Source organism: Haliaeetus albicilla, chromosome 7 (genome assembly GCF_947461875.1).
Source record: "Haliaeetus albicilla chromosome 7, bHalAlb1.1, whole genome shotgun sequence".
NCBI classification, from domain to species: domain Eukaryota; kingdom Metazoa; phylum Chordata; class Aves; order Accipitriformes; family Accipitridae; genus Haliaeetus; species Haliaeetus albicilla.
The window spans coordinates 24,874,143-24,901,396 of record NC_091489.1 but is presented as its reverse complement, the minus strand read 5'-3'; the positions used below and the strand labels follow the sequence as shown (position 1 = coordinate 24,901,396).

The window sequence follows — 27,254 nt, the reverse complement described above, 5'->3', positions numbered from 1 at the left end:
ACAGCATTTGCTTTCACCTCAGCGAGCACCAGAGAGACTTCTTCAACTAGCACAAGAAAATCTGGATACCCTGGTGACAGAAATGGATGAACTACTGACAAGAGTAAGTCTATGATCATGTTGGGGTCTATGGGTTCGGTTAAGGCAGCATAATGACAGAAATCTTCTGAATATGAATTAAACATGAATGAATAGATGAATTATAAGACACTTCTCGGTCTCAGTGTTTGAAATGGCAGCACATCCTCTAACAACCTCTTTTTGTGGGCCAATACATTGAGATGTATTTTCTGCAAAACTTTATAATAATGTAAGAAAACTTTGTAATGCTCATACAGAGCATCCAAGAATGAACTTATTTAGAAAAGCTGACACTGAAGGAAAGGGAGTTCTTGATACAGCATTTGTGGGCTTTCCCATCACTTCAGCTACAGGTTATGTTACAAACCTAATGGCAACAAAACCACTGGATTACCACACAGTTTCTTACATGTCTGGAGTTTTTCTTTCACTGGCTGAGGCTTTTGGAAACCAAACTGCCTGGTTTCCTTCCTTTTCTTCTGAACATTAGTATTGTCTGTAGTAAGGTTATCTGCTTTCTGCATCAGCAACATCTTCTCATCATATTCCCTTTCAAATCTCCTGAGCCTGAATGTCTCAAGATAGTTCTCAGCCTGTTTCTCTTTCAAGATTGCCTGTTGCAATACAAGTAGCCAGACTTCACTCAGAGTTACTTAGTGGTTAAAAAAAAAGTTTTACTGTTTTGCAGTTTCATTTTCCATTTTGGTTTATCTCTTGTGTTGGCTTGTTTCTATCTCTTGTGTTGGCTTGTTTCTCGAGGAGCTGTGGAGCAAATGGTAAGCTAGCCTGATTCACTTATTTCAGAGAATTTTTATAGCAAGGCAATGGACGTCCTGGTTTAGCAAATAACAAGTTGTCATTAAGAGTCAATGAATGAAGTCATTCAAATGGGGACAATATTTAAGGGGAGAATTCAAATATATGCACAAGGTGTGTGAGTTTAGTTAAATATATGCCTCCTATATTTCATTTATGAGGGTAGTGAAAGTCTTCTGGATTTCAATTGACGTGCTATTTACTCTTTTAGTTAGGAAATTTTATTTCAGTATAGACCTTATTTTGGTCAGGAAAAGACAATGTCTAAGAAAATAATATAAATTCTGCCACCTAGTGGAGAAAAAAATAGGGAAATGGACTAGCCACCATAAAAATACAGCTGTCCAAAATATATTAATATGCAGGACTAGCAAAAATCATGTTCATGAGTTGTGCTTCCCTGCATTGAAATAGCCAAATAAGAAAGACATGGGTTACTGTACTGATGAATATACACCTGAGAGAATTTACCTAAATCCCATACAGTTTTGGCATCCTGTCTTAAAATTGTTCATGGCTTAACAGAACTAAAATTCTCAGAGAAACTCGTTTGTTTGTGTGGATTATATTCAATTTTGAAAAAAACTATGAAATCATGGGTAGTTGGCAAGAAAGCACCTGTAGTGTGTTTGCATATGTATGCATGTGTGTGTCTATACACCCACCCTACAGGAACACACAGGTATCTCTCTGTCCATACTCTCATTGTGAGTGTGAAAAAGCTTGTTTATTCACTTCTGTTTGATCCTTTTATCTTTCTGCCAGAAAAAACTATGGTAGTTTTAAGTCTAGGTGGATTTTTAACTCATGACAGCCCTACAAGCACAGATTATATTTCTTATATTAAGATCTCTCAGTCTTAGGCTAAGACAATTTTTCTTTTCCCTTTGCATAGTTGCTCTTCTAAGTATCCTTTTCCAATTGCCCTGCCCCCGGGAAAAAAAAAAATTAATAAATTTTAATCCCCCATGGAGGTGACCTAAAATAATGTTGCAAATTCTGACCTTCTGTAGACTAGTCTTGGAAGGAAAAATATTGAAGGTCTGATCTTAGGGGAGTCAGTGTGGTGGCAAGATTATCACCGCTTCCATTCCTGCAGTTTTCCGTTGTTGCAATAAGTAAGTAGCCTTATGTGTTCCGGTTATCTTTACAGAGAGTTGTTAACTGGATTGCAGTTGTTTTTTTTTAATTTGGGGACTCGCAACTGGTGGCAAGTCCTACCCTTCTCTTTTGATGTTTGTAAATAGCAGTAATCTCCCAAAAAAAAGAGTGAGTCCTGATGTAGTGTGTTCAAGTCTCATTTCCACATGAAGATATAGCTGATTACCCCATAATGGCTAACACTTGGAGCATGGTATAACCATAGATAGCAAAGTTTTTCCCCGTATCTGATTTGCAGGCTCACCAAACTTTCAAAGTGAAACCAGTAGTGATGAAGAAAAAAGTTGATGAGGATTGGTGAGGAGTTATTTCCATGAAAAAAAAAAAAAAAATCTGTCCATTTTAAGATAAAATGTGGAAGACAATAGTATTTAGTCACTACAGAACCTTTGGGGTTTTTGCTTCCTTGTGGTCTCTTTTCTATCAGTGATTTCTTACATCAGTGCAGCACTCCTTTTTCTGTTTTCCCATCATATTCTTTCCTTCATTCACTCTGCCATACAGAAGATCCTCACGTCTTTCTCGCACTAATTATGTTCTTACATGCTTGCATGCACATTCCCACAGCTACCACCAAAGGCAGACCTCAGACTCTCCACTTCCTTTCAGTTTGCTACTTTTAGTCAAAACCCCCTTTTCCATTCTAATTAGGTACCTTCAGAGCCTTCAAGAAAGACAGGGATCAGAATCACTCCTCTGATTGAAATGCTTCTTTTGACTTTGTAAACTTTTTCGTTTCTCCCATACCACTGAGTTTCACAAGCTCAAAAATATCTGGAAGTAGTAGCAGAGGCAACCTAGTTTGCAATAGTTGGAAGCATTTGGAGGGACAGCCAAGAACTTCCATCTGAACAGTGAGGTCTGTATTTACTCCTCCTTCTGTGGTCTGCAGCTCACTAGCTGTAGAAATTCCTGTAGGGCTCCCCTCCAGATGCCATCCAGAGGAATTTCTTGTGGCTTGACGAAGACCTCACACTAAACACACAAACAAAACCAAAACAAAAATGTGTGTATATTTGCTAATACTTGCTGACAGTCTGAGTTGCTAATAGTCTTCAGACTGGGACAAGGCCTTCCATGGAACCTTCATGACTAAGTACAAGCTGTGAACATCACCAAAGCAGGTTCACTGGTCTCAGATACTTTCTTTACTAGATTTCCATGGTAGGGAAAATTCTTGAAGATTCATTCCAAACGCTTGCTCTGGGTCCAGTCTGCCTGACCCTGATTGCTCCCCCAGAAAGTTTGTTGTGCCTGTTTAAACTGTTAGGAGATGCTGAAGACTGACCTTATAGAAATGGTGAACTGTAGTAAACTGAATATATAGAAAATGAGTAGGACTTTATTAACAAACAGAAACATTTAATTAGCCATGGAATGGTAGATACAGTATGAAGGACGTTTGCCATTTAATTTGGTTTATGGAGTTAAAGCTAGACAAGATAATGAAGCAAAAGGTTATTTTTCAGCAAAGCAAATTATGGCAGAATACAGGAAGCCTTCAGTGGAGCTGAATGGGATTTAAGTACTAAAGAGAACTGTCACCAAGAGGAAATGAAAACTGTTTGATGACAGATTAATGTGGACAAAAATGTAGTACATGCCATTCAGTCATAAATATTGAGAGGTTAAAGTGTCCAATTGGAATTAACATGAATGTGGAAAAAGTAATCAAAACTAAGAAAAGTATATGTAAGTTATAAAACACCATTTGTAGTAAAGGGCTTAGAAATATTATAGAATATAATAAAAGTGAATGTGAAAATTCCAAGCAAATAAAACCTGAAGAATAAAAGGCTGATTGCAGAGGATTTGACGATAAATAATAAGGTAGTTCTCAATTACATAAAGAATGAAATGCCTTCAGAAATGCCAAGCTGGGTTAGAGTAGTGGTCCATCAAGACCATTCTGTATTTTTGCCTTTTTCCTATCCCGATTGCCTCTTAGAGCTCACTGTGACAATATTTCAGTTCTGTATCCAGGCAGGTAAAGGGGTTTTGTAAATCTTAGAGGAAGTAACCAATAGCATGATTAAAGCTGTATAAATGTGAAAAGCCATGTTCTTCTACTGGTGCAGGGATGAAATAGAACAAGCTCCCCCCAGTCACTATGGGTTCTTAATTCTTCCTGTATAATTCTATTTACCTAAACCATTTTCATATAAATTACTTCCAGAGTAACTACTCTGAAGTAGACCAAAACTGCAAGTGGTATGATAATGCCAGGGATTTCATTTCAGAAGCTCAGCTGTCCTGATGTATCTTGAGGGCTTCCATCTAGAAGCTAATCAGGCAAAAATAAATATGTTAAAGTGATACTATTTCTCTTTGACTATTATTGAAATGGGGGGGGGGTTGTAACTGAGAAAACAGTTTGAACAGCTTAAGTCATGGAAGACCTAAGCTCATTTTGAATTACTGATCTTCTAGCCATTCCCCAGTGACTGGAAAGATCATAATGCCCTGCTTCAAGACATTTCTTGGGAATGCAATCCCCAAAGAAAAAAACTGGGGGCTTTTTGCTTTACAGTACAGTTTGACAAGCTTTGTTCCTTGAAATGGTCAGCTGCTTTGTAATAAAAATGAGTCAATTTTGTAAATAGGGACCTTGAGAGCTAAGTAGAATGCTTAAGATGATTCCTTTCCTCAGCATATTTTTCAGGTCTGCAGCGGATGTCTGTCTTCATCCTGCCACTGCTGCTGTGATTCAATAAAATTATAAATCATTTAGTTACACAAAGCTAAAATTCTACTGGGCACCCCAATATGTTATAAATAAACAACATCAAGCATTAGAGCTGAAAAAACCAACTTTTTTTTTTCTCTCCTTCTTGGTTTAATTAATGTATTGATTTAAAATTCTTCTTGCTTGTTGGCATGAACTGTCTCTTTGAGAACACCTCTGGGGAGGAAGCAAAGAGGTCATGGTATCTGCTGCACGTTGTCAATTGAAAAGTGCACAATTGTGAAACTACGGAAAGTATTCCCTGAAGAATCTATTAAAAGGTTCCAAACAACGTTTCTTTAAGCAAATTCAGTGAATAATTTCATCCTGTCTCCCTTTGTGTACTGTTGCACACAACTAGTGTTTCTAAGAACCTAAAATAAAACCTTCCAATTTTCATTTAAAGAGAAAGGTAATAAAATTTAATTGTGTACTTGAACAGAGCATGTCATTTCCCATGCATCTGATCAATAATTCATTGATTGCCTTTTGCCTGAGGAAAGTTTTGTACATAGATTCATCCAGTAGGAATATCGCATAGTGCAGCCTTGTCCTGTTTATTAATTATACTTTTCCTGAATTTGAATCACTAGGCTACCAAGGTGACAGCAGATGGTGAGCAAACCAGGCAGGATGCTGAGAGGACTAATGACAGAGCGAAATCTCTTGGACAGTTCGTCAAAGGCATTCTCCAAGCTGCTGAAGGTATTGGAAAAAGAAAAATATGCCAGTTGTTTCTCAAGAAAACTGAAGGATGGTGGGGAAGAGGGTCTGAGAGACAATGAAGAAGAGTTTATTCACTGAGAAATGTCATGTGCTTTAAATGTTGAGTGAAGAAACTACAGTTAACTATCTGCAGACTTTTTCCAATCTACAGATGCAGTTTATTTAAACAATGTATGAACAAAGACTAGCAGAATATTGAGTATGTTCCTTCAGGATTTTTGCAGATATTTGAAGAAAAACTATTATGATGAAGTAACTAACAGGGCTTAGCTTTTCTTTATTTTCAAAGCAGTTAAAAACATGTATTGATAAAAAAGCTTGATGTAATTTTAGCACTTGGTACATTAACGTTTCATCTTAATTCCCCAAAATTACTTCAAAAATACATTACTACTTGCTGTTAATGAACATCTGCTGCTTGGAATTTGCAAGTGACTCTTAACCCTACCTAAGTAGTGGCATGGAGCCAACTCTTTCTTCCACAAGCTGATTCACTGCACTTACAATGCAGTAAAGACTTATGAGCAAAATTATTGTAGATGGCTTTGAGAAGCAAGACCTATATATTGCATGAAGCTGTTAAATGAGATAATGGCTGAAAAATATGAAAACGATTGGCAATCACAGGCAGGTTTTTTTACTTGAAAAATAGTGATCTGTTCTTTCTTACTCAAAACTCCCACTATAGTACTGATTTCAGTAGTTATGCTTCTGAAGGCCCATTTCATTGAAAGGGAAAGCTTCCACTTTTGTCCAAGTGCTATAAAATACATTTTATATTGCCTTTCATGTAACACATCCCTGTACATGCCCTGTAGCTGAACTGAACAGCAGTTTAGGATATCTATAGGATGTGCAACTTTGACATGAAATAAATGTGGGAAAAGCAACAAGAAAAAGAAAGCAAGTTTTCAAGAATTTCTTTAAACAAAAGACCAGGTTCCTCATATTTCAAGATGAGTTTGGGATGACAAGGGCTAAACCAATTTTTTGCTCCTCAGTTTATGCCCAGTGTTTGTAACCCAAGCAAAGGTTTCCTCAAGCAGGTTTGGCAATAGGAAGTACAGAGTTAGAAGACATTGAGGGGGTGAAATAAATTTATGCGGTATCTTAGAAGTTGACAAAGACTCTAAAATCAATGTGTTTGCCTAGTGGCCAAGTTAATGTTTTAAGAATAGATGAAATACAGGAGCACAGGACTGAAAGATACCTCCTGGGTAGCTGCATCCACTCCCCTGCTATCATAAACTTTCTAACCCTCATCTTCAAAGTAGTTTCCACAAATACACACAATCTGAATAGGAGGCAGTTTCAGAACTCTTCATTACTACAAACCTTCTCATTTCTAGCTAAAAATATTCATGTTTGGTTTATCGTCATGTATTCTTTTGCCAACCTTGTTCTTCAGTTCAAATAGGTTTTTTTCCTCTCCCAAGTGCTTCTCCTCCCTCTCCCACCCCCAACTATGTTCACAGAGAGGAATCGTATTCCCCTTCAGCCCCTTTTTTCCTAGACTAAAACACCTTAAAGCATAGTCTCCCAAATGTCCCGGCTCACTTTCATATAATTTCCCTTCCCCTGTTAAAAATTAGGTTCATCTTTCCAGGGCACAGGTAACAAGCATTGAAATGAGGTTGCTTCAGTGACTTGCACTTCAGTAGCACTAAATCCTGCCTATGTCAGCTCTCCTAATACATTCTGGGATAGCATTTCCTTTTTTTCACAGCTGGGTGCCATTGGAGATTCATAATATAACTATGTTCTTCTCAGTCGTACCTTGTATCTAACTGGTGAAGCCATAGTTTACAGCTGAAATTTCTGTTGTTATTTAGTTCACAACCTTATATTTTCTACTATTGAAATCTCATTCCAGTTTGATTACTTCAGTTTTGAAGGTCACCCAGTTCTTTCTGCATAGCATTCCAATCCTTCTCTGCTAAGACTGTCTTACAACTTTTCCTCATGAGCATATATTATCAGTAGACTTTGGGGTTTTGGTTTGGGTTTTTTTTTTTTCCCAGAATCATTAATGAAAATACTCAACTGGATTTGCTACATGATTGTAGATCTGACTGATGCCTTTCTAAACATCAGAGGATCAAGGAATTCTTCAAACCATAAAAACTCCTTCTTACAAGTGAGAAGTTTTTAGTGATTTGTTGTAATGACCATACTCTGACCACTGATCCATTTCTGCTGAACTGATTGCTGACTTTCTGAACTCTGAGTACCTGTAACTAGTTTTCCCTCTTAACTATGGAATTTCCCCAGCTTTGCCCTTCCTTGTGTTCGTCTATGTCAGTGCATCCAAATCTTTTACCACCACTGGACTCTGATAGTTTGCAGTATACTAAGACTAGAAAGTAAACATTGTTATGAGAAGAAGAAGATGGAGGAGAAAGATAAAGCTAGGTATAAATTTTCCTGAACCTAATAAAAGCTGAGATAACATATCCATTTTCTCTTTTAAGGTAAATATTCAGGGAGGCTAAATTATTATTTATTTATTCATTCCAGATTTTTAAAAAAATTAATATATGCCCATTCCTGGCCTGAGGTAAATTGGTAATGATACATAACATAATGCACAGAAGTGATTCATGATCCATTTAAGCAAAGTGTAGTCTTTTTCCAGTCCTCACTACCCCACGCATAACCACTCTTGATTAAAGATCCAAATCTCAGTTCTTACCAGCAAATCAAAGACATCATTGGATTAGAATTTTCTTCATAATTTGCTTTAAACCTATACAATGTGTAGATTAAATAGTAATTTATTTGAATTTTGGAAGACAGATTTTAATTTAAAATATTTAGAAGTACCCATGTGACCAGGAACTGTGCTATTTGGAGAAATCAGTTACTTGAGAGCCTGTGCCTATGAAAAGGCAGCAGTACTTTTTAAAATTGAAGATGGAACTGATTGTCGTAAATTACCTAGTTGCTTCTGAAAGTGTATATTCTAAATGTTGTGGTGTGTTATGGCAGAAAGAATTTAGTCAGTCCTTGAATATGATACCATGTGTACAGCTTTATCAGTTAGCAATAATTCAGCTATGATACCATGTGTACAGCTTTATCAGTTAGCAATAATTCAGCTATTCCAGATACATAATATATTTACAGTGTACCATCATATATTCCAACCTTCATACCCTTTTCCATTTCTGGATATCTGCTTCTAAACACATGGGCAGGTTTAGACATTTGTGGGTGTGTTTCACTCCTCTTCTCTCTCCTTTTTCTGAAATTTCCCAATCATTTATTCTTCCTAGCACTGTTAAGTCTGAATGCTAAAAATGACATATTTTGAAGTTCTCTAAAAGTAATTTAAATCTAATTTTCATTGCTTGTACTGCCTGCTCCTTAATTCTATGAGCAATATACCAGATTATCTTCCACTGTTTCAGAGTTTCAGTGCAAATTCTTTCTTGCAGGGGGAGGAGGAGGGGAGCAATATATTTCTTAAACTGGATATAAAGACTTCTTCACTTTAATTATTGTGCTTAAAAGTGAGCTATAATGAAAGGTTTGATGAAACATTTAACATTTTCTCATTTGTTACTGAACATTGGATTAACCATCCTTTATATTTCACAGCAGGAGTAACGAGTGCAAGTTGCATTCCACTTGCTGGTAGAGATGATGGGCAGATGCTTAAAGCCCCTCTATTGTTTTTATTTACTAACTCCCTACATAAATATTTTTTGGCCCCCTGCAGCTGCAAACGAAGATGCTATAAAACTGAACAAGACACTCAGAACCCAAGATGAGACCTTGGAGAAGAGTATTCCAGAACTGCAGAGTGAAGCTGACAGAATGATTGCAGAGCTGAGAAGTAGAGAGCTGAATATGCAAGAAAGAATAGCTCAAGATGAGTTAAAGTAAGTAGAGACACCTCAGTCTTCAACCTCCCAGTGATAATATATGACTCTTGTAAATGTGATTGTCATCTTTTCCAACCAAGTTTTCAAGCTGGGGTTTACAGAAATGTGAAGGAAAGCAAAGTCTAATGCTTCATATCTGTTAATGTAGCATTTGCATTTTTGGAAATGCTTACATATGTGGAAAGCAATTCCTAGGAAATTACTTCTCTGCTCTACAGGTACCAGCAACATTTCTACTCAAATTCTAAGCCATTTTTCTCAGTTTGTTTTTAGCTTCTGCTTCAGACCTGATGAATGGCTTTTGTACCAAAAAGCTTGTCTAGAAGCTTGAGCTTTTTTCTGGAAAACTAATTGGTCTAATAAAAACATTATCTGTCTGCAAAGTTTGTCCAGTGGCATAGCCATTCGAAAGGATGTATTTTGCCATATATAGAATAGCATAGATCAGAATATTCCAGCTCTGTGGCACAGTTCAGAAGCCCAGGCTTTGGTTATTTAGTTATCTGTAAAAATAAAAGCTGTATATGTATATATAATTATATTGGCAGCTCTTTATAAAGCATTTTGCAAAATGCTGAAAACTTACCTGGCCCAGAAAAATACTTGGCTTGAAGGTAAAATCTGGTATTCTGTTACTTCTGTATCAGTCAGACTAGCCATATTTTTAGAGCTAGGCTTTGCTTAGCACTTCCTGAGAGCAAACACCTAGCAGGTAATCCAGCTGAGCAGCTATGTGGTCCATTGAAGTTGTTATGGCTCAGAACACTCTCTGGGATAGAGGCCTGAAAACATCAGTTGTCAAGTGTGTGCATAGTGTAAGGAGATGTAAATAGAATACAAGATTAGCTAAGATTTCCAAGCAATATAGAATCAAGTTTGCACTGCCTATCTTACACTTTATAAACCAAATCATCTTCTGAAAATCCTACCAGTACAGTATTTCTTCCCATAATTCTAATGATTCTAACTTTCTGTTCTCTTGAAAAAGGATATGTTGCAAACTTATTTTTCAGCAATGTTTTATTGCTTTTTCTTCTGATTCTACTGATCCTCTTCTATCCCTTCTCCACTCACACATAGAAAGAAACCAGGAAAAAGTAGGGATGAGAAAAATTTATCCAAACCTTTGAAAGTGCTGCCTGCAATTTTAGGACAAACTGGAGGGAGGCCTTTCAAACAAGGTGTTCTTAGTCCTCAGATGCTACAGCCAACATGAAACTGTCAGACTAGCATGAAATCATGCTCTTATATGTGCAGCTTTTCCCCTCATTTATTTTCCTTCAAACTTTTCAAATCAAGTTTGTAATCTAATTGTCTTAGTGTACTGAAATGGCACATTAGTCAATAATTTCTCTCTAAAAATACACCAGTTTCTGCTCTAAACTGCCCTGATTTTCATACTTATGAAATAAATCTTTCAATATTTTATAAGATTCCTACACATTTTCTCAGATGCCACCAAGTTGCTATGAAGGGATGCTGTGAGCCAGAATTCTATCTTTCTATTTAGTGTGCTAAATAGCTTTATTTTTGTGTGACTTTTTCTTCCATAAATTTGTCTGATGGCTTTTGAGCTGTTGTGAACTTCTATCATCCAGTTTCCTGTAAGAATGAATTGCATAACTCAGCCACACAGTGTTTGAAGAGATGCCTCCTGTGTTTTGACATTGCATCCTAATATTCATTTTTGCATTTGGAGAGACATTGGACAGTTGGTCACCTTATCCGTGCTGCACATGATGTTGTAGTCCTCATTTCTTCTCCTGATAGGATAATTCTAACGTATTTAGACTCTCATATATATATATATATATATATATCCTTGAGGGGCTTTTTAATCATTTTGTCATCAGTTTCTAATCTTTCTTTTGTTCCCTTGTACTCATTTTGAGGATCCAGACCATACAGCATTCCAGCTGTTAGGCCAGACCTGTGATTGTTTCTTCTAACACTTCAAGCATTTTGTATAGTTTTGTTCTTTTATCCAGTGAAAGTAGCACAGCCTAAATGTACAAGATAGTATTTCCAGAAATGTGGTGCAGCCCAGTCACACAGAAATTCTGATACATAAAGCAAGGGATTACATGGAGCAGATTTTTTGCCTTGTACTTCATTAGAAAGAGCAGAGGGAAAAATGCATAACAGGTCAATACAGAAGTATCATCTTTAGAGCACCAGTGAGGAGTTTTGAGGTAGACTACTGGACAGATAGGTAGTTTGGACTGTGCTATGATGCAAGGGCATAAAAAGGAAATCCATCTGTCTTGTACTGTTCCTCCAGTACTGCAGAGTGATAAGGGTGTAAAAATTTGCCAGAAGTGCAGAAGACAGTAGCTGCTTGTAAAAAGAACAATGGAGAAGGTATGGGAGAAATTCTGAATTCATTTGGATGCTTCTTCTGTGTCAGGATGTCAATACTGGGATTTAATTTTTGATTAAATATTTTGTCCTCAGAAGTTGCAAATTTACAACATGAACAATTTTGTTCATCAAAACCAAAGGCAGGGCAGATGGGGGGAAAAAAAAATATCCATGTCAGAAAATCCCAAAGCTAAGGTAACAATTTGGCTTTCCTTGGCTCCAGTTCAGATCCTTCATCTAAATTATGCCCAGTGGCAGCATATCTTTTCCACCTCTCAGATATTTTTTGTGTGTGTGCATTTATTTATGTGTTTATTTTTAGAAGGTTTCTAGTGGAACTGACTATAGGCAGGCCAAACTGCAGTGTTTTTCAGAAAATACAGCTCTTGTTTTCCTCACAGCTTCTTCAGACACTTTGCCATAATGAGATAAGAAGAAAAACTTAATCTATTCTACGTGCAAGTGTGATAGATTTCTTCTGTGGGTATTATCTATCCTACAGATTCCTGTTTACTTAGGATTTTTCTTTACCACTAAAGCATCATTTTGGAAGTGCCTCTTTTTTTATCTCTCCCTTTTTTTTTTTTTTTTTCCTGTTCTTGTTGTATCATTGCATTAACACAGTGGTGTTGCATTACATTAAACTGATTCAATGGCCTGGTATCATGAGGCAGGCAAATGACAGGGCATAAAGACTCCAATACTCCAGTCCTTTAAAACTGGGTGCAGCAGCTCTCTGATGATCAAGAAATATTGCATCCCCTGCCAAAAGCAGGCACTTGTGAACTTTCTATTTCTGTGTAACCAAAGTCTGTTAAAAATATCCCAGAATGTATTTTAGATAAACAAAATTCTTTGGCTACTGGAAGTCATAAATCCAAGGATCCTGGCGGTTGTTTATTTCACAGGAAAGTATTTATGATTTTTGACTGTCTAAAGCAGTTTGTCTGCTCCAAGACAGCTTGAAATCAGGCATATCTACATATCCCCCTCAGTTCAAGGTAGGAAACCACTTTGTGTCACATTAATGTGGATGAAGGAAATCTTTCTGACAAGTTGAAATGTTTCAGAAAACTTCACTTTCCTAGTCAGATCTCAATGGCAACTTACAAAAAAAAAAAAAAAAGACAAAACGGTCTTCAGTGGAGAATATTTGAATATTTTCTACTTCATAAGTAGAACCTTAGTGGCATTTAAAAAACTCTTTAAGAAAAGGCTTAAGAACAACTGTCATTTCACTTTATTAAGCATGTGTTCTCTTGAAAGTTACTTTAAGATTAAATTTAGAAGTCTATTTCATTTGCATGTTATTAAGAATATTCAAATTATTTGGTGTAGGGAATATGAACTCAGTGCCTTCATGGGTGATGATGTGTTGCAGGAATGCAGAAGATGTTTTGGACAAGGTGAAGAAATTATTTGGTGAGCCCAGTGAGAAAAATGAGGATCTCAAAAATGAGGTCCGGGACAAGCTAGCAAACTACCACACCAAAGTTGATGATGCTCAAGACCTGCTAAGAGAAGCTACAAGTAAAATCAGGGATGCTGATCGTTTATCTGCAGTCAACCAAAAAAATATGACCATGGTAGAGGTGAGTGCTGACAAGTTGTATCCTTGATTACTTGGAGTCTGATCAAAGTTTGAAACTTTGCATGATTAAATCTTGAAACAAAAATAAAAGCAAACCAAAAAATATTATTAAAATATAACTATATCTGATGTAATTAAAAGGAAACATGTTCCTCAGAATGAGGAAATGCATTGGCTTTTAAAAGTAGAATTACTCTGCAGCTTTATCAAAATAATATCATCTGCTTTTAAACACTGAGTGGAGGGTGCATTGGATTTATTAATCTGAGGGAGATTAAATTCATCCCAGTATAAATAGTCACATAAAGTTCAAATCCTGTGCTCAAGATTTAAATAGGAGTTCACTTAAAATCTGTGCTGTCATATATTTGCTCCTAGAAAACTTACACTTTCATCTCCCTCTCCAGCCCCTGGGAAGAAGACTGAAGGGGGTATGTGGATATTACAGAGTAATAAATCAAACTCTATCCTCTGTAGTTAGTAGCTGTTATGAATTATCTCCCTCATAGCAGAGGGGTATGCTTGTGATTTAATTTAAATTGCAGAGACTTAAAGAGCATATTATAGTGTACATTAACAAGCATTTAACCAAGACATAAAGAGCAGAGTCAACCTAATGAAGATAAATGTTTCAACGCTGTTTGTATCTAGATGAGCTTTCACCTCATGTACAATGATGAGGTTAGAGTTCCGAGACCTCAATTCTCAGCAGAGATTTGTGGGCTTGATTGAATTAAGGAAATACAGTGCTGTAAAGAAGATAGGTGTTCTCTGTTCTGTGCATTTTCTTCCCAAAGGTGGGTGGATAAAGGTTGGAGAAATTACCTGCTGTGTCAGTTTTTAAAATATTCTCTGCATCACAATATCAGAGTGCCTGAAGGCATCCTTTCCAGCAGTCCTGTTCACCTGGTTGTTTTGAGGAGTTTTTTGCTTTATTTTGACCCTGTTTTGACCAATAAGCCATCACAGCACTCTTAACACTAGAATGTCAGGATCTCCTGTCAAACTAATTTGTGATCTGTGACTAATGGATCTTGCACAGGAAATTGCCAGTTCCTTATTCAGAAGACCATCCTTATTACACAATATGCAGTATTTTTACTAGTTGGAAAACCAAGAATCCTAAGGTTGCTCCAAACCGTCATCTTTTATTTTACATTCAGTAGGTAGTGAAATACCAGTGGCCGTAAATAGGAAAGCAGCAGAATATTTTGATAAATTTTGCCTTGATAGCCAGAGAAGGTAGTTGCCAAAATGAGGAACTTGCACAGCTGGGTAAAGATTATGATTTCTAACTTCTTTCTGATTCATTTTGCAATAGTCAGTTACCTCTGTTATAGAGCAAAAAAAATGTACTGTGTGGGAGGGGGATACAAAGCTGGGGACAGGAAGAGAAGAAGAAGATACCTTACATTATATGTGCTTTATTGTTGTCACTGTCTTTGGTCTGAAAGATCAGAGAATTCCAGAAGTGGCATTGTGGCATGGTGGCAAAAAAGCAGTCTTGTATTGGGATGCTGGTATTTGAACTGGCATCCCCATTCTAGTAAACAACTCGTATTTTTCTTTGTGTGAACACATCCTATAGAAGAAGAAGCAAGCTGTAGAAGATGGCAGACAAGATGTTGAGAAGAGCCTGCAGGAAGGGAAACATGTCCTTAGTGAAGCCAACAAACTTGCAAATGAAATCAGCTTAGCTGTAGAGGTGAGTGTTTTATCATCCTTATCTGAGAATTAGTACAATGAAACATCATTATGGAAGCAAAGTAGATAATTAAAGTAACACCTGATTTTTCTTTTTATTTACCAACGTTGGAATATTTGAATTGGAAGAAATCATTTTTCCATTGCTGTATGGCAGAAAAGCTTATCTGGTATATTAAAATGATTAACTTTGAGATTTAAGTGATTCACTGGACTACATAAAGAGCTAGCTCATAATTTTTCATGGACTCTGCCTTATAAATATGGTATCCTGATTGCAGTACTGACATTAGCTTTAGAATTGTAGATGCAGCAGACCCATTCACAATCTCACGGTGACTCTGTGATCTAGATGTAAATTTATCTGCAAAAAACTGTGTGTGCATATCAGAAGGAAACTTCAAAAATAATTTGTTGCCTGTGGCAACAATTTTAGGTCTAGATAGATTAAGGAGAGGAGAGGATTGCACTCTCATTTTACATAATGTTTTTGAAAATTCTGCCTTAAAAGTTTTATCAACAGAGTTTGAGATAAGTGCCTTAGCTACCAAAAAAAAAAAATATCTGGAAATATCATTTGTTCTGGAAATATTTCTATCTTGCATTGAAAATTGTTATAATGAATGGAAAAATGCCTTTTGGAGAAATGGGAAAGGAAACACTTTGAGACAGTTTGTTGGAACAGGAATGGCAGGTCTTCAAAAAGTATGGTTCTTGCTAAGATACTTTAATAAACAAAAATACATTGGAGTCACTCAAAGGGTCATGAAACATGAAGCCTCTGTCATTAGTTAGTTGTTATTGTGGAGCATAACAGTTTAGTATAACTATGTATGCATCTGCATTTAGGAAAGAAATCCAAATTAGAGTTTATTAGCTTTTAAACTGTGCAGTTCCTTAATTGTAAAATAAAAACTTCTACTAAGCTCAAGAGAGGCAAGCAGCTCTTGGAATATTGTTTTGTCTCCTCTCTGCTCTCCAGTCCAGCCATTCCTTTATTCTTTCCATATTAGTTCCCTGAAGTCTTAATGCATGGGTAAGTTAAGAAATAATATCTCACAAGGAAAATATATCTATATGTATATATAAAGGGCTACAGAGTGCTTGTATTCAGCTGCTTAAAGGCCTTTCATTTGTCATTTTCAGTATGTAGAAGGTGTTGCAGATAAGATACAGCCAATGTCAGATCAGCTGAAGGATAAAATAGATGACTTATCACAAGAAATTCATGACAGGATGCTTCCAGAAAAGGTGTTGCAAGCTGAGAACCACGCAGCCCAGCTGAATGAATCATCTGCAATACTGGATGGGTAAGGCAGCGATTCACTGGTAATGATAAAATCATGAAGCAAGTTTGTAAAATTGCTTGACAGAAGTTGAATGGCATTCTTAGACTTTTACACCTGTCACTGGGAGTATACAAATAACCAGTGTTCTATATGAGCATACAACTATCCAGTTGGTTAATTTGTGTGTGTACCTCTTGTAAACCCTTTCATACATCTTGCGGTGCTTATAGGCTGCATTAACTGTGAACAGTGCCCTCAGATGCACTTATAACACACTTTAACTTACCGTATGCTTACTGCTACGTTGATGTCTCACAGAGCCCACTAAGTATTTTCATAAACATTTGTTAAAAACAAACACTATTTTTATTTTTAAGATGACCATTTTGCTAGGAGACCCTTATCATGGTGCTCATTTGTTTACTGTCAGAAATCCCTCCATGGACAGTAATCTCTCTAGTGGTTTTAAAACACTCCCAAAACAAATAGACGTCATGGGCCAAAATGCTTAAACCTAATTACAGAAACTTCAGTTTCTGTTTACCACTATCACATTTCTAAATATAAGTGAGAATTGCAATGCCCTTGGTTTATATGACCACAGCCCTTTCAGAAGAATGGTACTTTATAACTCACCATTAATACAGTTTCCTGGAAAGAATAGAAGGTAAGGGTTGTGGGTTTTTTGTTTTGTTTGGGGTTTGCTGGGGGTTTGGGGGAGGGAAGAGAGAGGGTGTTTTTTGTTTTATTGTATTTTTTGCATTTAAGAAAGCAAGCTATAAATAGTAATTGTAATTTGCAACAGTAATACTCAGAAATAGATCATGGATATTCTGCCTCTTGGACATGTCCCCAGCATAGCTTCAGAGTTTTATTTTCTCAAAAGCACAGTGTGAATAAAAAAGAGTTGAGGGTTTTTTTAACATCAACAATATGCTCCTTTTTTGCGGCTTACATCTTTTAGATCTACCTGATGACTGTAATATCCCAAAGACTTGTGAGCAGATGCTTAACACATTTTTCTTGCCAGCATCTGTAATTTTGAGGGAAAGGCACAGAATTATCTCTGATAAAGTGTTTGATACTTGTAAAATTACTGGCTTCATATGCAGTGTAGTCACACTACTCTAGATATTCAGTCTTGTGTTTTGAGGAGTACATAAAATAATGATAGCTGTGGTTTCCTGAGTAAGAAGGATTTGAAGGGTACTCTTTCTAGAAAAATGTGGCTTTTGTAAATGGTATGTGCACTGTCTGATTGGGACACATCAGTTTTGTGGTGCACCTCCGGGCCTAAAGTAGGTGACTAGTGTCATATCCAACCACAGTACTGGAACATGGAAAGTTGGCATGGGGGAACTAAGAAGTAGAGAAAATGTAGATAGAAAAGAATATTTTGCCTCCTTAATGAAATGTTGGCAAGAAATATTTTGAGATAGAGGTTTTTAACTATGCTGAATAGACTTTTTTTGTGGGTGCATGCACGTGGCTGTCTTATCACAGATTGACAGCTTGGCCATAAGGAGCTTAGGGTAGTTTTTGAAGTTGCATTCATTGTGGTATAACTGTACCATTTATACTTCTATCTGATCCAGACATCAACCTCAGTTTCTCAAGATATACAATAAAAAATGCAGAAACAAGGACCTTAAAAATTACGCCTAAAAGCAAATTGTTCAAAATTAAAATTTCTAATGTGGTCAGATAGATACATAATTTCAAAGGACAAATAAATACCAAGGTTCTATGTAAGCCTGCATCAGGATAAAGCTGTTTACTTCATGCACTGACATTAAACAGTCATACTTTACAGGAATATGCAGTCTCTATCTGTCTTAAGAACTCAAAAATATATCTATCTTTGCAACTGGCACTTGAGTGTCTGTCAGTTAATACTAAGTTTGCTGAAAAATACCATTTCATCTTACAGGAGAAATTGAGGGAGAGCCATTTCTGTCCAATCACCCCCTAAGGCTTCAAATAGTATATTGATTGATGGTGAGGATGTTCTCTTGAGAGTTTGAACATGGAACAGTTCATGAATTTAACATAGAAAAAAAATGTTCTTTTTCCTGTATACAAGGACATATAGTATAGGCTTCTCCCTTACGGCTAATCGCCTGCTCATGAGTAAACGTCACTGGTAATTGGCAAATTCAGTTCAGTTCCCTCCTAACCAGAAGGGACTTGAACCATATTTCTAAGCAGTACTTGAGCTACTAGCTAGATAGCTGTTCTGGGCTGCACATTTCTCTAACAGAGCATCACAAAAACTTACTATAGCCTAGTGAGCTCCATCTGCAGTTGAGGAAGGAGATACACTTTTCCAGGAGTGATGCAGAGGCAGCTCAGTCATGCTGTTTCTGCAGTAGCCTCAAGGGAATCTCTCTCCCTCTATTAACTACATGTGGAGTCCAGGGAGTATACATTCCATCCCCTTTGTCCTTCCTGTTGCATTTTGTAGAATTCATTAAATACTCACTGAAGTGAGGATTGGAGCCCAGCTGTCCCAGTTCCCCAGAGAATAGTTTAATTACTAGGTTAGAGAATTAATTTCTCTTTCTTCCACACACACACTGTCTCAATGACTAAGTATTTTATACAAGCTGGAACAAGTCCAGCAGGAGTAATCCCTGCCTCCCTTATATGGCCATATACCTTGATGGCTAGAGCATTTCCCAGAGAGGCAAAAATCCAAGTTCAAATCCATTCTTGTCCAGTTCAAGTGGGTATTTTAGCCCATTTAGACTTTATTCAGGAAAAGCATCATAGGCATCAGGCATAATGTATACTGAGATAGACATTTTCAAGTTAATTATGTCGGTGCAGTACTTCTTCGTAGAAAATATTTGAATATATCATACAGAGAGAGTGCAAGAAAAGTGATTTTTCCAGCCTGCTGGCTAGAAATTCCCCTGGAAGGGGGTTAGCTGAGCTCCAGTCCCTGCACCAGGAAATATTGTTTGTTTATAATTAACTTTTAATCTAATTATAGTTATTAGAAAGGAGTATTTCATGTAAATGGAATATCCCTTTCAATATGAAGCATTATTGCTTACTTTTTTCATTTTGGTCAGCAATATTAACATTTAGGATTTGTTTTAGACAGTGAGATCTCCTCCAAACCTGGCATTTCTGTGTTTGGCAGCCAGACCAAGAAATCAGTTGTTCAGAGAGTCTACTTTAAGACATGCCTGTGATTATCCCCCATGTTCATACAGCGCAAAATTCATTGAGTTGCCTGGCTCAACGCTCAACCTATAAACGCACATTAGGAATATATGTTATCTGGATTGTAATGTTAAGCACTGCACTATCTTTTCTCAGTGTCTGATCAATTTTTATCTCACAGAAGTTCCTCTTTTAGTGAACATTGTTTTTTATGTCTTTCTGCACAGATAAAATGTGAATTCCATTAAACACATGATGCCAGAACTCCTGAAATCTCAAGTATAGCACTGCTCTCAAAAGAAATGCCTTAGAAATAGCCTTAGAAATACAGGCTGTTGGGTTTGAAAAAGTAGGATACTACATTCTGTTGAGTTCTGATAGCAGGTTTAACTGGTGTGTTTACTTTTCCCATCCCAACAGAATTCTTGCTGAAGCCAAAAACCTCTCTTTCAATGCCACACTTGCTTTCAATGCTTATACCAACATCAAGGATTACACAGATGAAGCTGAAAAAGTTGCCAAAGAAGCCAAGGCTCTTGCAAATGAAGCTATGCAAGCGGTAAGAAAAATAAGTAAATTGGGAATAAGGCTTAGATTTTCTGTGGAACTGTGCTACACCTTATCTCAGATCCATGTTTTGCCATTTTATGACTTTATTTAGAGACCCCTGCCACCATAGCTTCTTGTGTTGAGATCAGAAAGCTATGCCCCTGTCAGAGCTACATGTACCTTCAGACTACATCCCCATTTGTTCCTAACTCCTGTTCCTTATTTTTCTGTCCCTTTTTGTTTACTATTCTTTCTCCCTCTGTCTTCTGCCTTTCAGTCTCTGTCTATGGCTCAAGCCAATAGCTTTGAGTCAGCAGTGCAGGTCATTTGATACTCAGTAAAGCTAGTTTATATTTAACAAATGTTTTGCACTCATCTAAAGAACTCCATACATTAATTAACTCTTCACCTTCTAGTTCCATGAAGATGCTCAGAGGCACTTCTCTGCACATAGGATGAACCGTGTGCACCTGGCAGAATTCTAGAAATGAAGAATTGTAGGAGGAGAGCAGAAAGTTTTATTCATAGAAACCATACAGCTTCTTTTGTGACCTCTGCTGGTTTTCACAGAGAAATCTTATTCTCACTGTGAGGTACTGCATGTCAATTTTCAGAGGAAACGGAGAGAACTTTTAAAAATAGGATTGTAAGGTAAAGCCAGCTCTCCAGCCTGAGTCATAATGAGGAACTTGGCTCCTTAATGCATATACTGTGAGCAGAAAATGTTCTGAGTGTAACCAGAATTGGTTTTTATGTCAAATATCAAAGGAGTTAATGGCTAATTTTTCAAAGTCAGTCAGAGAGCAACTGACGTGCACTTCACAGCCACAGAGAAACAGGAGGAAATGACAGTATAACATGAAATTGCCAGGCCCTATATTTGATACAGAAACATATAGATGAACAGAAGCAGCTTGTAGTTACAGCACTTGTACATGAATGAAGGTAGCTTGCAGAGAGCTACTTCAGTCAAATGGATTATGAGAATAGCAGAAGCAATCACATGCTGTAAAGGTCTGTATTTAGGAGGGAGATAAAGTGATCTAGCCACTGCACAAAAATTTTAATATTTTTTGGCTGTTTACATTGTCAACTTCTATTTCAAATAATACTTATTACTATATTTCTCTCTTGATGAAAAAATTTCACCTCACGCATTAGTATGTGCTAGTTCTCTGTAAATAGTTATTTGTTTCACCTAACTATAGCTATTTGTTTCACCTATTTGTTTCACTCCTAATTACGCTGCAGAAATAAATAAGGAGCTGTGGATTTTTTTTTCTTCTCATTACGATTTAATACAGGTAGCTTACTTTTGCTCCTTTGATGACTTGCAATGAGTGAGGCAGGCAGCTGTTTCAAGGATTGAATAGGAAAAAAAGACACCTAGAGCAGTCAAAAAACAAAGCAAGCAATTACAGTATGGCTACAAAAGAGTATATATCAGACAGTGAACCAGGTGATTACAACATGGAGAGAAAATGGATAGATAATTTGAAAGGGATGGAGCTGAAGGTGAACAATATAATGTAGAGGCAAGTGAGTAGCAGGGAAAGAGACTAAGATATTATTAAGGTGAGGTTTTAAGCATCTCCATTTCATGTATTCATTAGAGGGAGCTTGGCTTTTGTTATGAGTTGTATATGTGTAACAGGGATCTAGTTGATAAAAAAGAAAATGGAGGGAGCTGCTGCCTTTTGAACATTATTGACTTGATATAGAGGTAATCAGTGGTTTACCATCAAATTTCTGCAGAGCAAGGTAGACGTTAACCATTATTTGGTACATGATCATGTGAGGATTTCAGCTCAGATTTAAAAAAAATGTTAATTATGAAGTTTAGTCATCATTTCGCTATTCTATTTTTTGTTTTTATGCAAAGACTGTTGGATGTTTGCTCGTCCTAAGTGAAGGGCTTAACTGCTAACCAGGTAAATCAGGCTCCCTCTTTCTGCAGGCCCCAAGGAAATTTTACTTTTAGCTGAGCTTCAGCATGGGAGCGGGAGTGCACGCTCACTCAGGGCTGTCTGGAGCACCATGGTTCAAGCACTCACCTAGAAGGCAGCATTTGTGGATTTGAGAAGCCCCTAGAAACCTTTCCTTTCTGAGAAGGTGCTCTGTGGGACCCTGTGTAGAAAACAGAGATCATATCTTTCCCCTCCTTTTGAAAGATGGAGCCGTTCTCTTCTATATGAGCAGAGTCTTGTGTAAAAGACTCTGATCTCCAGGTGCTAGCAGATAATGGAGAAAAGCGCGTAAGCTCACATGCATCCCTGAGCCTAGCCTATCCCATTGACCAGTTATAATGTTGGGGCAGGGGGAGGAAGGTTTTCCAACAGCAGCAAGCTGGTGCATGAGCTATAGACGGTAGGGACAGAACTGAGTTTTAGATTCCACCCCGTACATCACCAGAGTGAATAATTTACAAGAACCTTAGTGGTATCTCAGGAGGGGGTTGTGTTTTGGTTTGTAATGGGAAAATTATTTTGTTTTCAAATTAAGGTAATGTTGCTAAAAGCAAGAACGAAAAGATGCTTAAAATCCATTGTGATTACAGGAAGCCTGATAAATGACTGGGAAAAAACGTATTAAAAATATGACAGAAAAATTCCTCATGAGCTTTTTATGATGGATTTGCTCTTCCCTTTAAAAGCAAAATAAATTTATCACAGATGAGAAATCTCTAGCATTCAAGCAGCTCCAACTGACTGAAGAGAGGAGTCATGTTAACAGATCCAGCTTGTGTCTCACAGATCAGAATCATAGTTTTACAATACGTCTTGAAAAAGTGTGATTATTCTTGGGCTTTTTAGAGAGGGCATATAGGCTAGTAACTGGAACCACAGGGGACATGTTAGGTGTTTAGGGTCCTAATTCCTTCCTTGCTTTTGACTTTCTTTGTAGTGGTACCCCAACAGTTGGTTGTCTAGGTTTCCTTATGTGGCAATGGCATAAAGCTGCCTCGCCATCCTCCTCATGAGGATGTCTTGAGGTGCAAGTAATTCATAACATTTTGGTGCTTCAGAATGCTCACCTATCTTGAGGACTGGTAAAAATGAGAGTAACCCTAATTCTTGCATAGGTGAAAACTTCGCAGGATATAAGTGTATGTGAAAAGAAAATAATTTAATTTAAGAATAAGGTAGAACTATTTTTAACTGATATGAATTAGCACTTAGGTCTATAAAATACCTTGTACATGTGTAAGTTCAAGTATGTGAACCTCAAAACTGTCCCAGTGCATTTACATCCATGCTTGGAGCTGTACCTCTGCATGTGACCAAAACCACCAACATGTCAGCAGATTGGGCAACATGGTACCTACTTCATGTTTACATCCATTCAAGAAACCTCAGAAAAAATTCCTTTCTGCAAAGTCCACAGCAATTCTCAGTCTGATGCACTGTCAGGGGAGTCTTCACAGTGCTGTAACTATGGCTGATCTTATTCAAACTTGGAGCATGTAGCACATTTCCCTGTTAATGTGATAAATCAGTGATTCACACAATCATCCCTGGGAGATCTGGAGGGGTCTCCTCCATCCTAGAAGAGTGCCATAACCCAGTAGGCTATGGGCTGAACTGAAATCTTTCTGCCACTCCTGTAGGAGCTAGGCTGTTTGACAAAAACAGAGTTCAAGATTCATTGAAATACCAGAAAAAGGAAGACAGAGGGGATATTCTTCCTAAATTCTTTCCTTACCCAGAATTGTATGCTAATTATCAATTCATAGACTTTTTCTTTAATTTGATAGATGTTTTTCTTTTGCTGTTAAACTTTGTTAAAATTTTTTGCTAACCCATGGCTAGGAAAAAAAACAGACCATTAAGGGTGATGTATAGTTTCAGTGTCAGCATTTTGCATTATATTCTTATAACAGCACTTATGCCTCTAAACCACGATTGAGATTGCATTGTTTGGATACATAATGAAATCCCACTTCTGCCACAAGATGCTACAAGCAGTCAAGCTACACAGAGTTTGCATGGGGAGGGTAGGGGGTGTGAAGGAAAGCACAGGGAGAGGAAGGTACTACCCCCAGGTTATGGACACTCTAGAAGAGGCAGAATTAGAACAAATTAGATTCCTGAGACCCTGTGATTTTTCCAATTTATCTTGAATCACAGTCTTTTTTTTACTTTTTTACAGCAGGTATCCCAATTCAGAAAATAATATCCAAGACCCTTGGCTGTCAATTATATTGAATGATAAAGGGGTTCATCATGACCCAGGCTTGCCACAAGCACACAGACTCACCTCACACAAGGCCAGAGAATGTTTGTTTTTTTCATTATTGACTTCATCATAACTTGATATCTCATGAGCCACAAGAAAAGCTAGCAAAAAAAAGTATGTTTTCCATCAGATGTCTTGATTAATCCTTCCTTTCAGAACTACTTTAAAATAAATATAAAATAAAGCTTTTAATCAGTACAAGTGTATTTGTCTCTGAATGGGCTTTTCTAGTATTAACTTTATGCTGAAATCTGTTTCTGATTAATTGTCAGCACATGCCCAATTACTGTCCCTGATTTGATGAACTTCTTGGTTTTGCATTGTAAATCTGGCCTTCCAACTTCATTTTATTGAATATAAACTGCTTTAACAGCCAGTCAACCATGCCTTTTCACTTCATAATAATAACAATCTTTATTTTTGAAGTCCATGGTCACAGAGTGATCATACCCTGGGTTCTGTTGCTAATGGGAAAAGAAATATAAAAGTATTATCTGATTTGACAGGTGCATCTGCCACAAAATCTGGCCAAACATTATTCCTTCAGGAGAGGTTTTTTGCTTAATTGGACAGACTTTTTTTTTTCTTCTCCTGGGTTTATATGTATTTTTCAATTACCAATGCTTCTTGTATTACGTGATAAAGAAAACCTGTAAGAAACTAATTTTGTTCATCTTTCGAATGTATAGTTTCTGTTGTTGTTGAAAGAAATTTGTGTACAAATATTAATATTTCAGGTGAGCTTGGAAATATGGCAGTCATATGGGCCTTACTTCTTAAAAATCACTTAGCCTATGATGAAAGCTAAGCATACATTTACATCCTGTATGAATACAAGGAATCTTTAATAGCTATATCCTTGTGACATGGGAACATATACCATGAGATATCCCGTAACAAAAAACTTGTTTCTGAATTTTGAAAGTATCCAAAGCATTCCCTAAGACTTTTAAAAGAAAAAGAAATGGGCAAGTCCAATATATGTTTTTTACAGCATCATTGAAAAACAACAAAGATTCAGTAGTATGCGAAATATCACCTCTGGGCTTGCTCATTATATAAATAATGAATAGCAATAATAACTGTGTCATTTAATTGACACACAGTTAATTTCTGAGTATATATATCTGCCCTGGAAAATGAAAAGTAGCTGCTTCTTAATTACATACTAGTTACAAGGCTATGACCCACGACTAATACAGAATGTTATCTGGCTGTCAGGAGTATTTTCAAAGATATGTATTCAGTATGATGTGTGACCTGAGTTCAGTCTTACAAACTGAACAGTAAGTGGTTCAGAACCTAGAGCACTTCCTACCAACTGAAAATACTAATCTAATTTAGAAAATCATTCTATCTATTGATCAATCTCTGCACTGAAGATAGAGATGGAAGTTTTTCAAAAGAAAGTAGCATGATATGGTGAAAGATGGTTATTTAGTAATAAAAGTCTTTCAGTTTAACTGCAGTTTGCCCTTCTTTTTAAACTATATTTCTTTTATATCATATTTTCTTTACTGACCTAGCAATTACAATTCTTGAATTCAACCACAAAGGAATCTCTGTTGTCGGTATTAGAATTTGGATCATCAGATCCAGTCTGGCTTCTAAAGGTACTGTAGCCTCTGTTAGGGAGAAATACTGTATTGCATGGTATTGTGTCTGTAGCTGGAGGGAGAAATCCATGTTTGATTTGAAATATCTTTTTGTTTGTTTGTTTTGGACAAAGTTTTGCTCCTAGAGTCAAACCTCTTTCTTTAACACTACAAACATTTTCTCTTTTTATTAAAGTCATCACTGGTATTCCAAAGGAGATCTGGCTTCCCATAAAAACAAAAGGAAATTAATTAGAGATTTTTTTTTTTTCTCTTGTAGACCAATATAACAATGGGATATAATTCAGGGTACACTGACATTCACTTAAAATTTAGATGACTGTTCATTTAGATCATCTTCATATACCTTTTATGACTTCAGACTTTCTTGTATGTATGACACTGCTTGTTTGTCTACAGACATCTGGTCCTCAAGGATCATTGAAGGATGGCGCCAAGAGCTCTCTTCAGAAAAGCTTCAGGGTTCTTAATGAAGCCAAGATGTTAGAAAATGATGTTAAAGGTATGTGCAGTGTATGGCATTCAGGCCCATTAAATACAAGAAAAACATTGTGAGACTGCTGTGCTTCCAGTATGAAGAAGCCATATCAGTAGGAAAAAAGTATAATTGATTATCTGATTTGAAATTGAACAATGTACCAATGAAAAAGATTCTCCTATTTTGGGTCCAGGCATTATGCAGGGATGCTTGTCCCCTCCGTCTGTTTCTTGGACAGGAAGGCTGAGGAGGATGGAGCCTTGGTCTTCCCTTGCTAACTACAGTAAGGGCAAGCGTAAGTGGGGAGGAGGGAGTGATGGAAATACTGGTTCTGATTTACTAAATGCTGTAGCAGAAAATTAGTACAAACACCAGCCCAGCATTAAATTTTTATTCTTGTCAATACAGAAACAAGGTTTGCAGTGCCGATCAGAGATACCACATCTCTTCAGGATGCTTATGGGACTGTGCCAGAAGGGGGAAGCATGGGGAAGTAGAATGAAGATGTTTGCCAAACAGAGAGTAATGGGAGGGAATTGCTAAGCATTTTCTTAAAAAAATGAAACTAACAATATGTCTCTAGAGAAAAATTATTTTCACACACATACACAAAAATATTTCTTTGTTCCTAAAGCATAAATACATGTCTAAATGCAGCTCAAATAATAAAGTTTGTAGATTGCAAACCAAATACTTTGGTTTCCCAGTGCAAATTAAAACATCTTTAATTTCTATTCAGTATTTTCCACTGGGAAAAAAAAAAAATTATTTTGAACTATGCTGCTTGGTGAGATGTAAAAGCTGGTAATTCAAGTCAGACTGTGCTTATAATGACCTTAATATTTTCTCATCAATAAATGAGA

General features: G+C 36.9%; 1 protein-coding gene across 7 annotated transcripts in view; it reads left to right on the top strand.

Moving 5' to 3' along the window:
- LAMA2 (laminin subunit alpha 2) overlaps positions 1-27,254 on the top strand; it is a 374,696-nt gene that overhangs the window by 282,722 nt on the left and 64,720 nt on the right. For all 7 annotated transcript variants that reach the window (XM_069787394.1, XM_069787391.1, XM_069787388.1 and 4 more), the window contains 8 exons: positions 5-103; positions 5,377-5,488; positions 9,231-9,393; positions 13,139-13,349; positions 14,937-15,053; positions 16,199-16,362; positions 19,933-20,071; positions 26,313-26,415. In XM_069787394.1, coding sequence (XP_069643495.1) covers positions 5-103; positions 5,377-5,488; positions 9,231-9,393; positions 13,139-13,349; positions 14,937-15,053; positions 16,199-16,362; positions 19,933-20,071; positions 26,313-26,415 — 1,108 coding nt within the window. The remainder of the gene's footprint in view (positions 1-4; positions 104-5,376; positions 5,489-9,230; positions 9,394-13,138; positions 13,350-14,936; positions 15,054-16,198; positions 16,363-19,932; positions 20,072-26,312; positions 26,416-27,254) is intronic.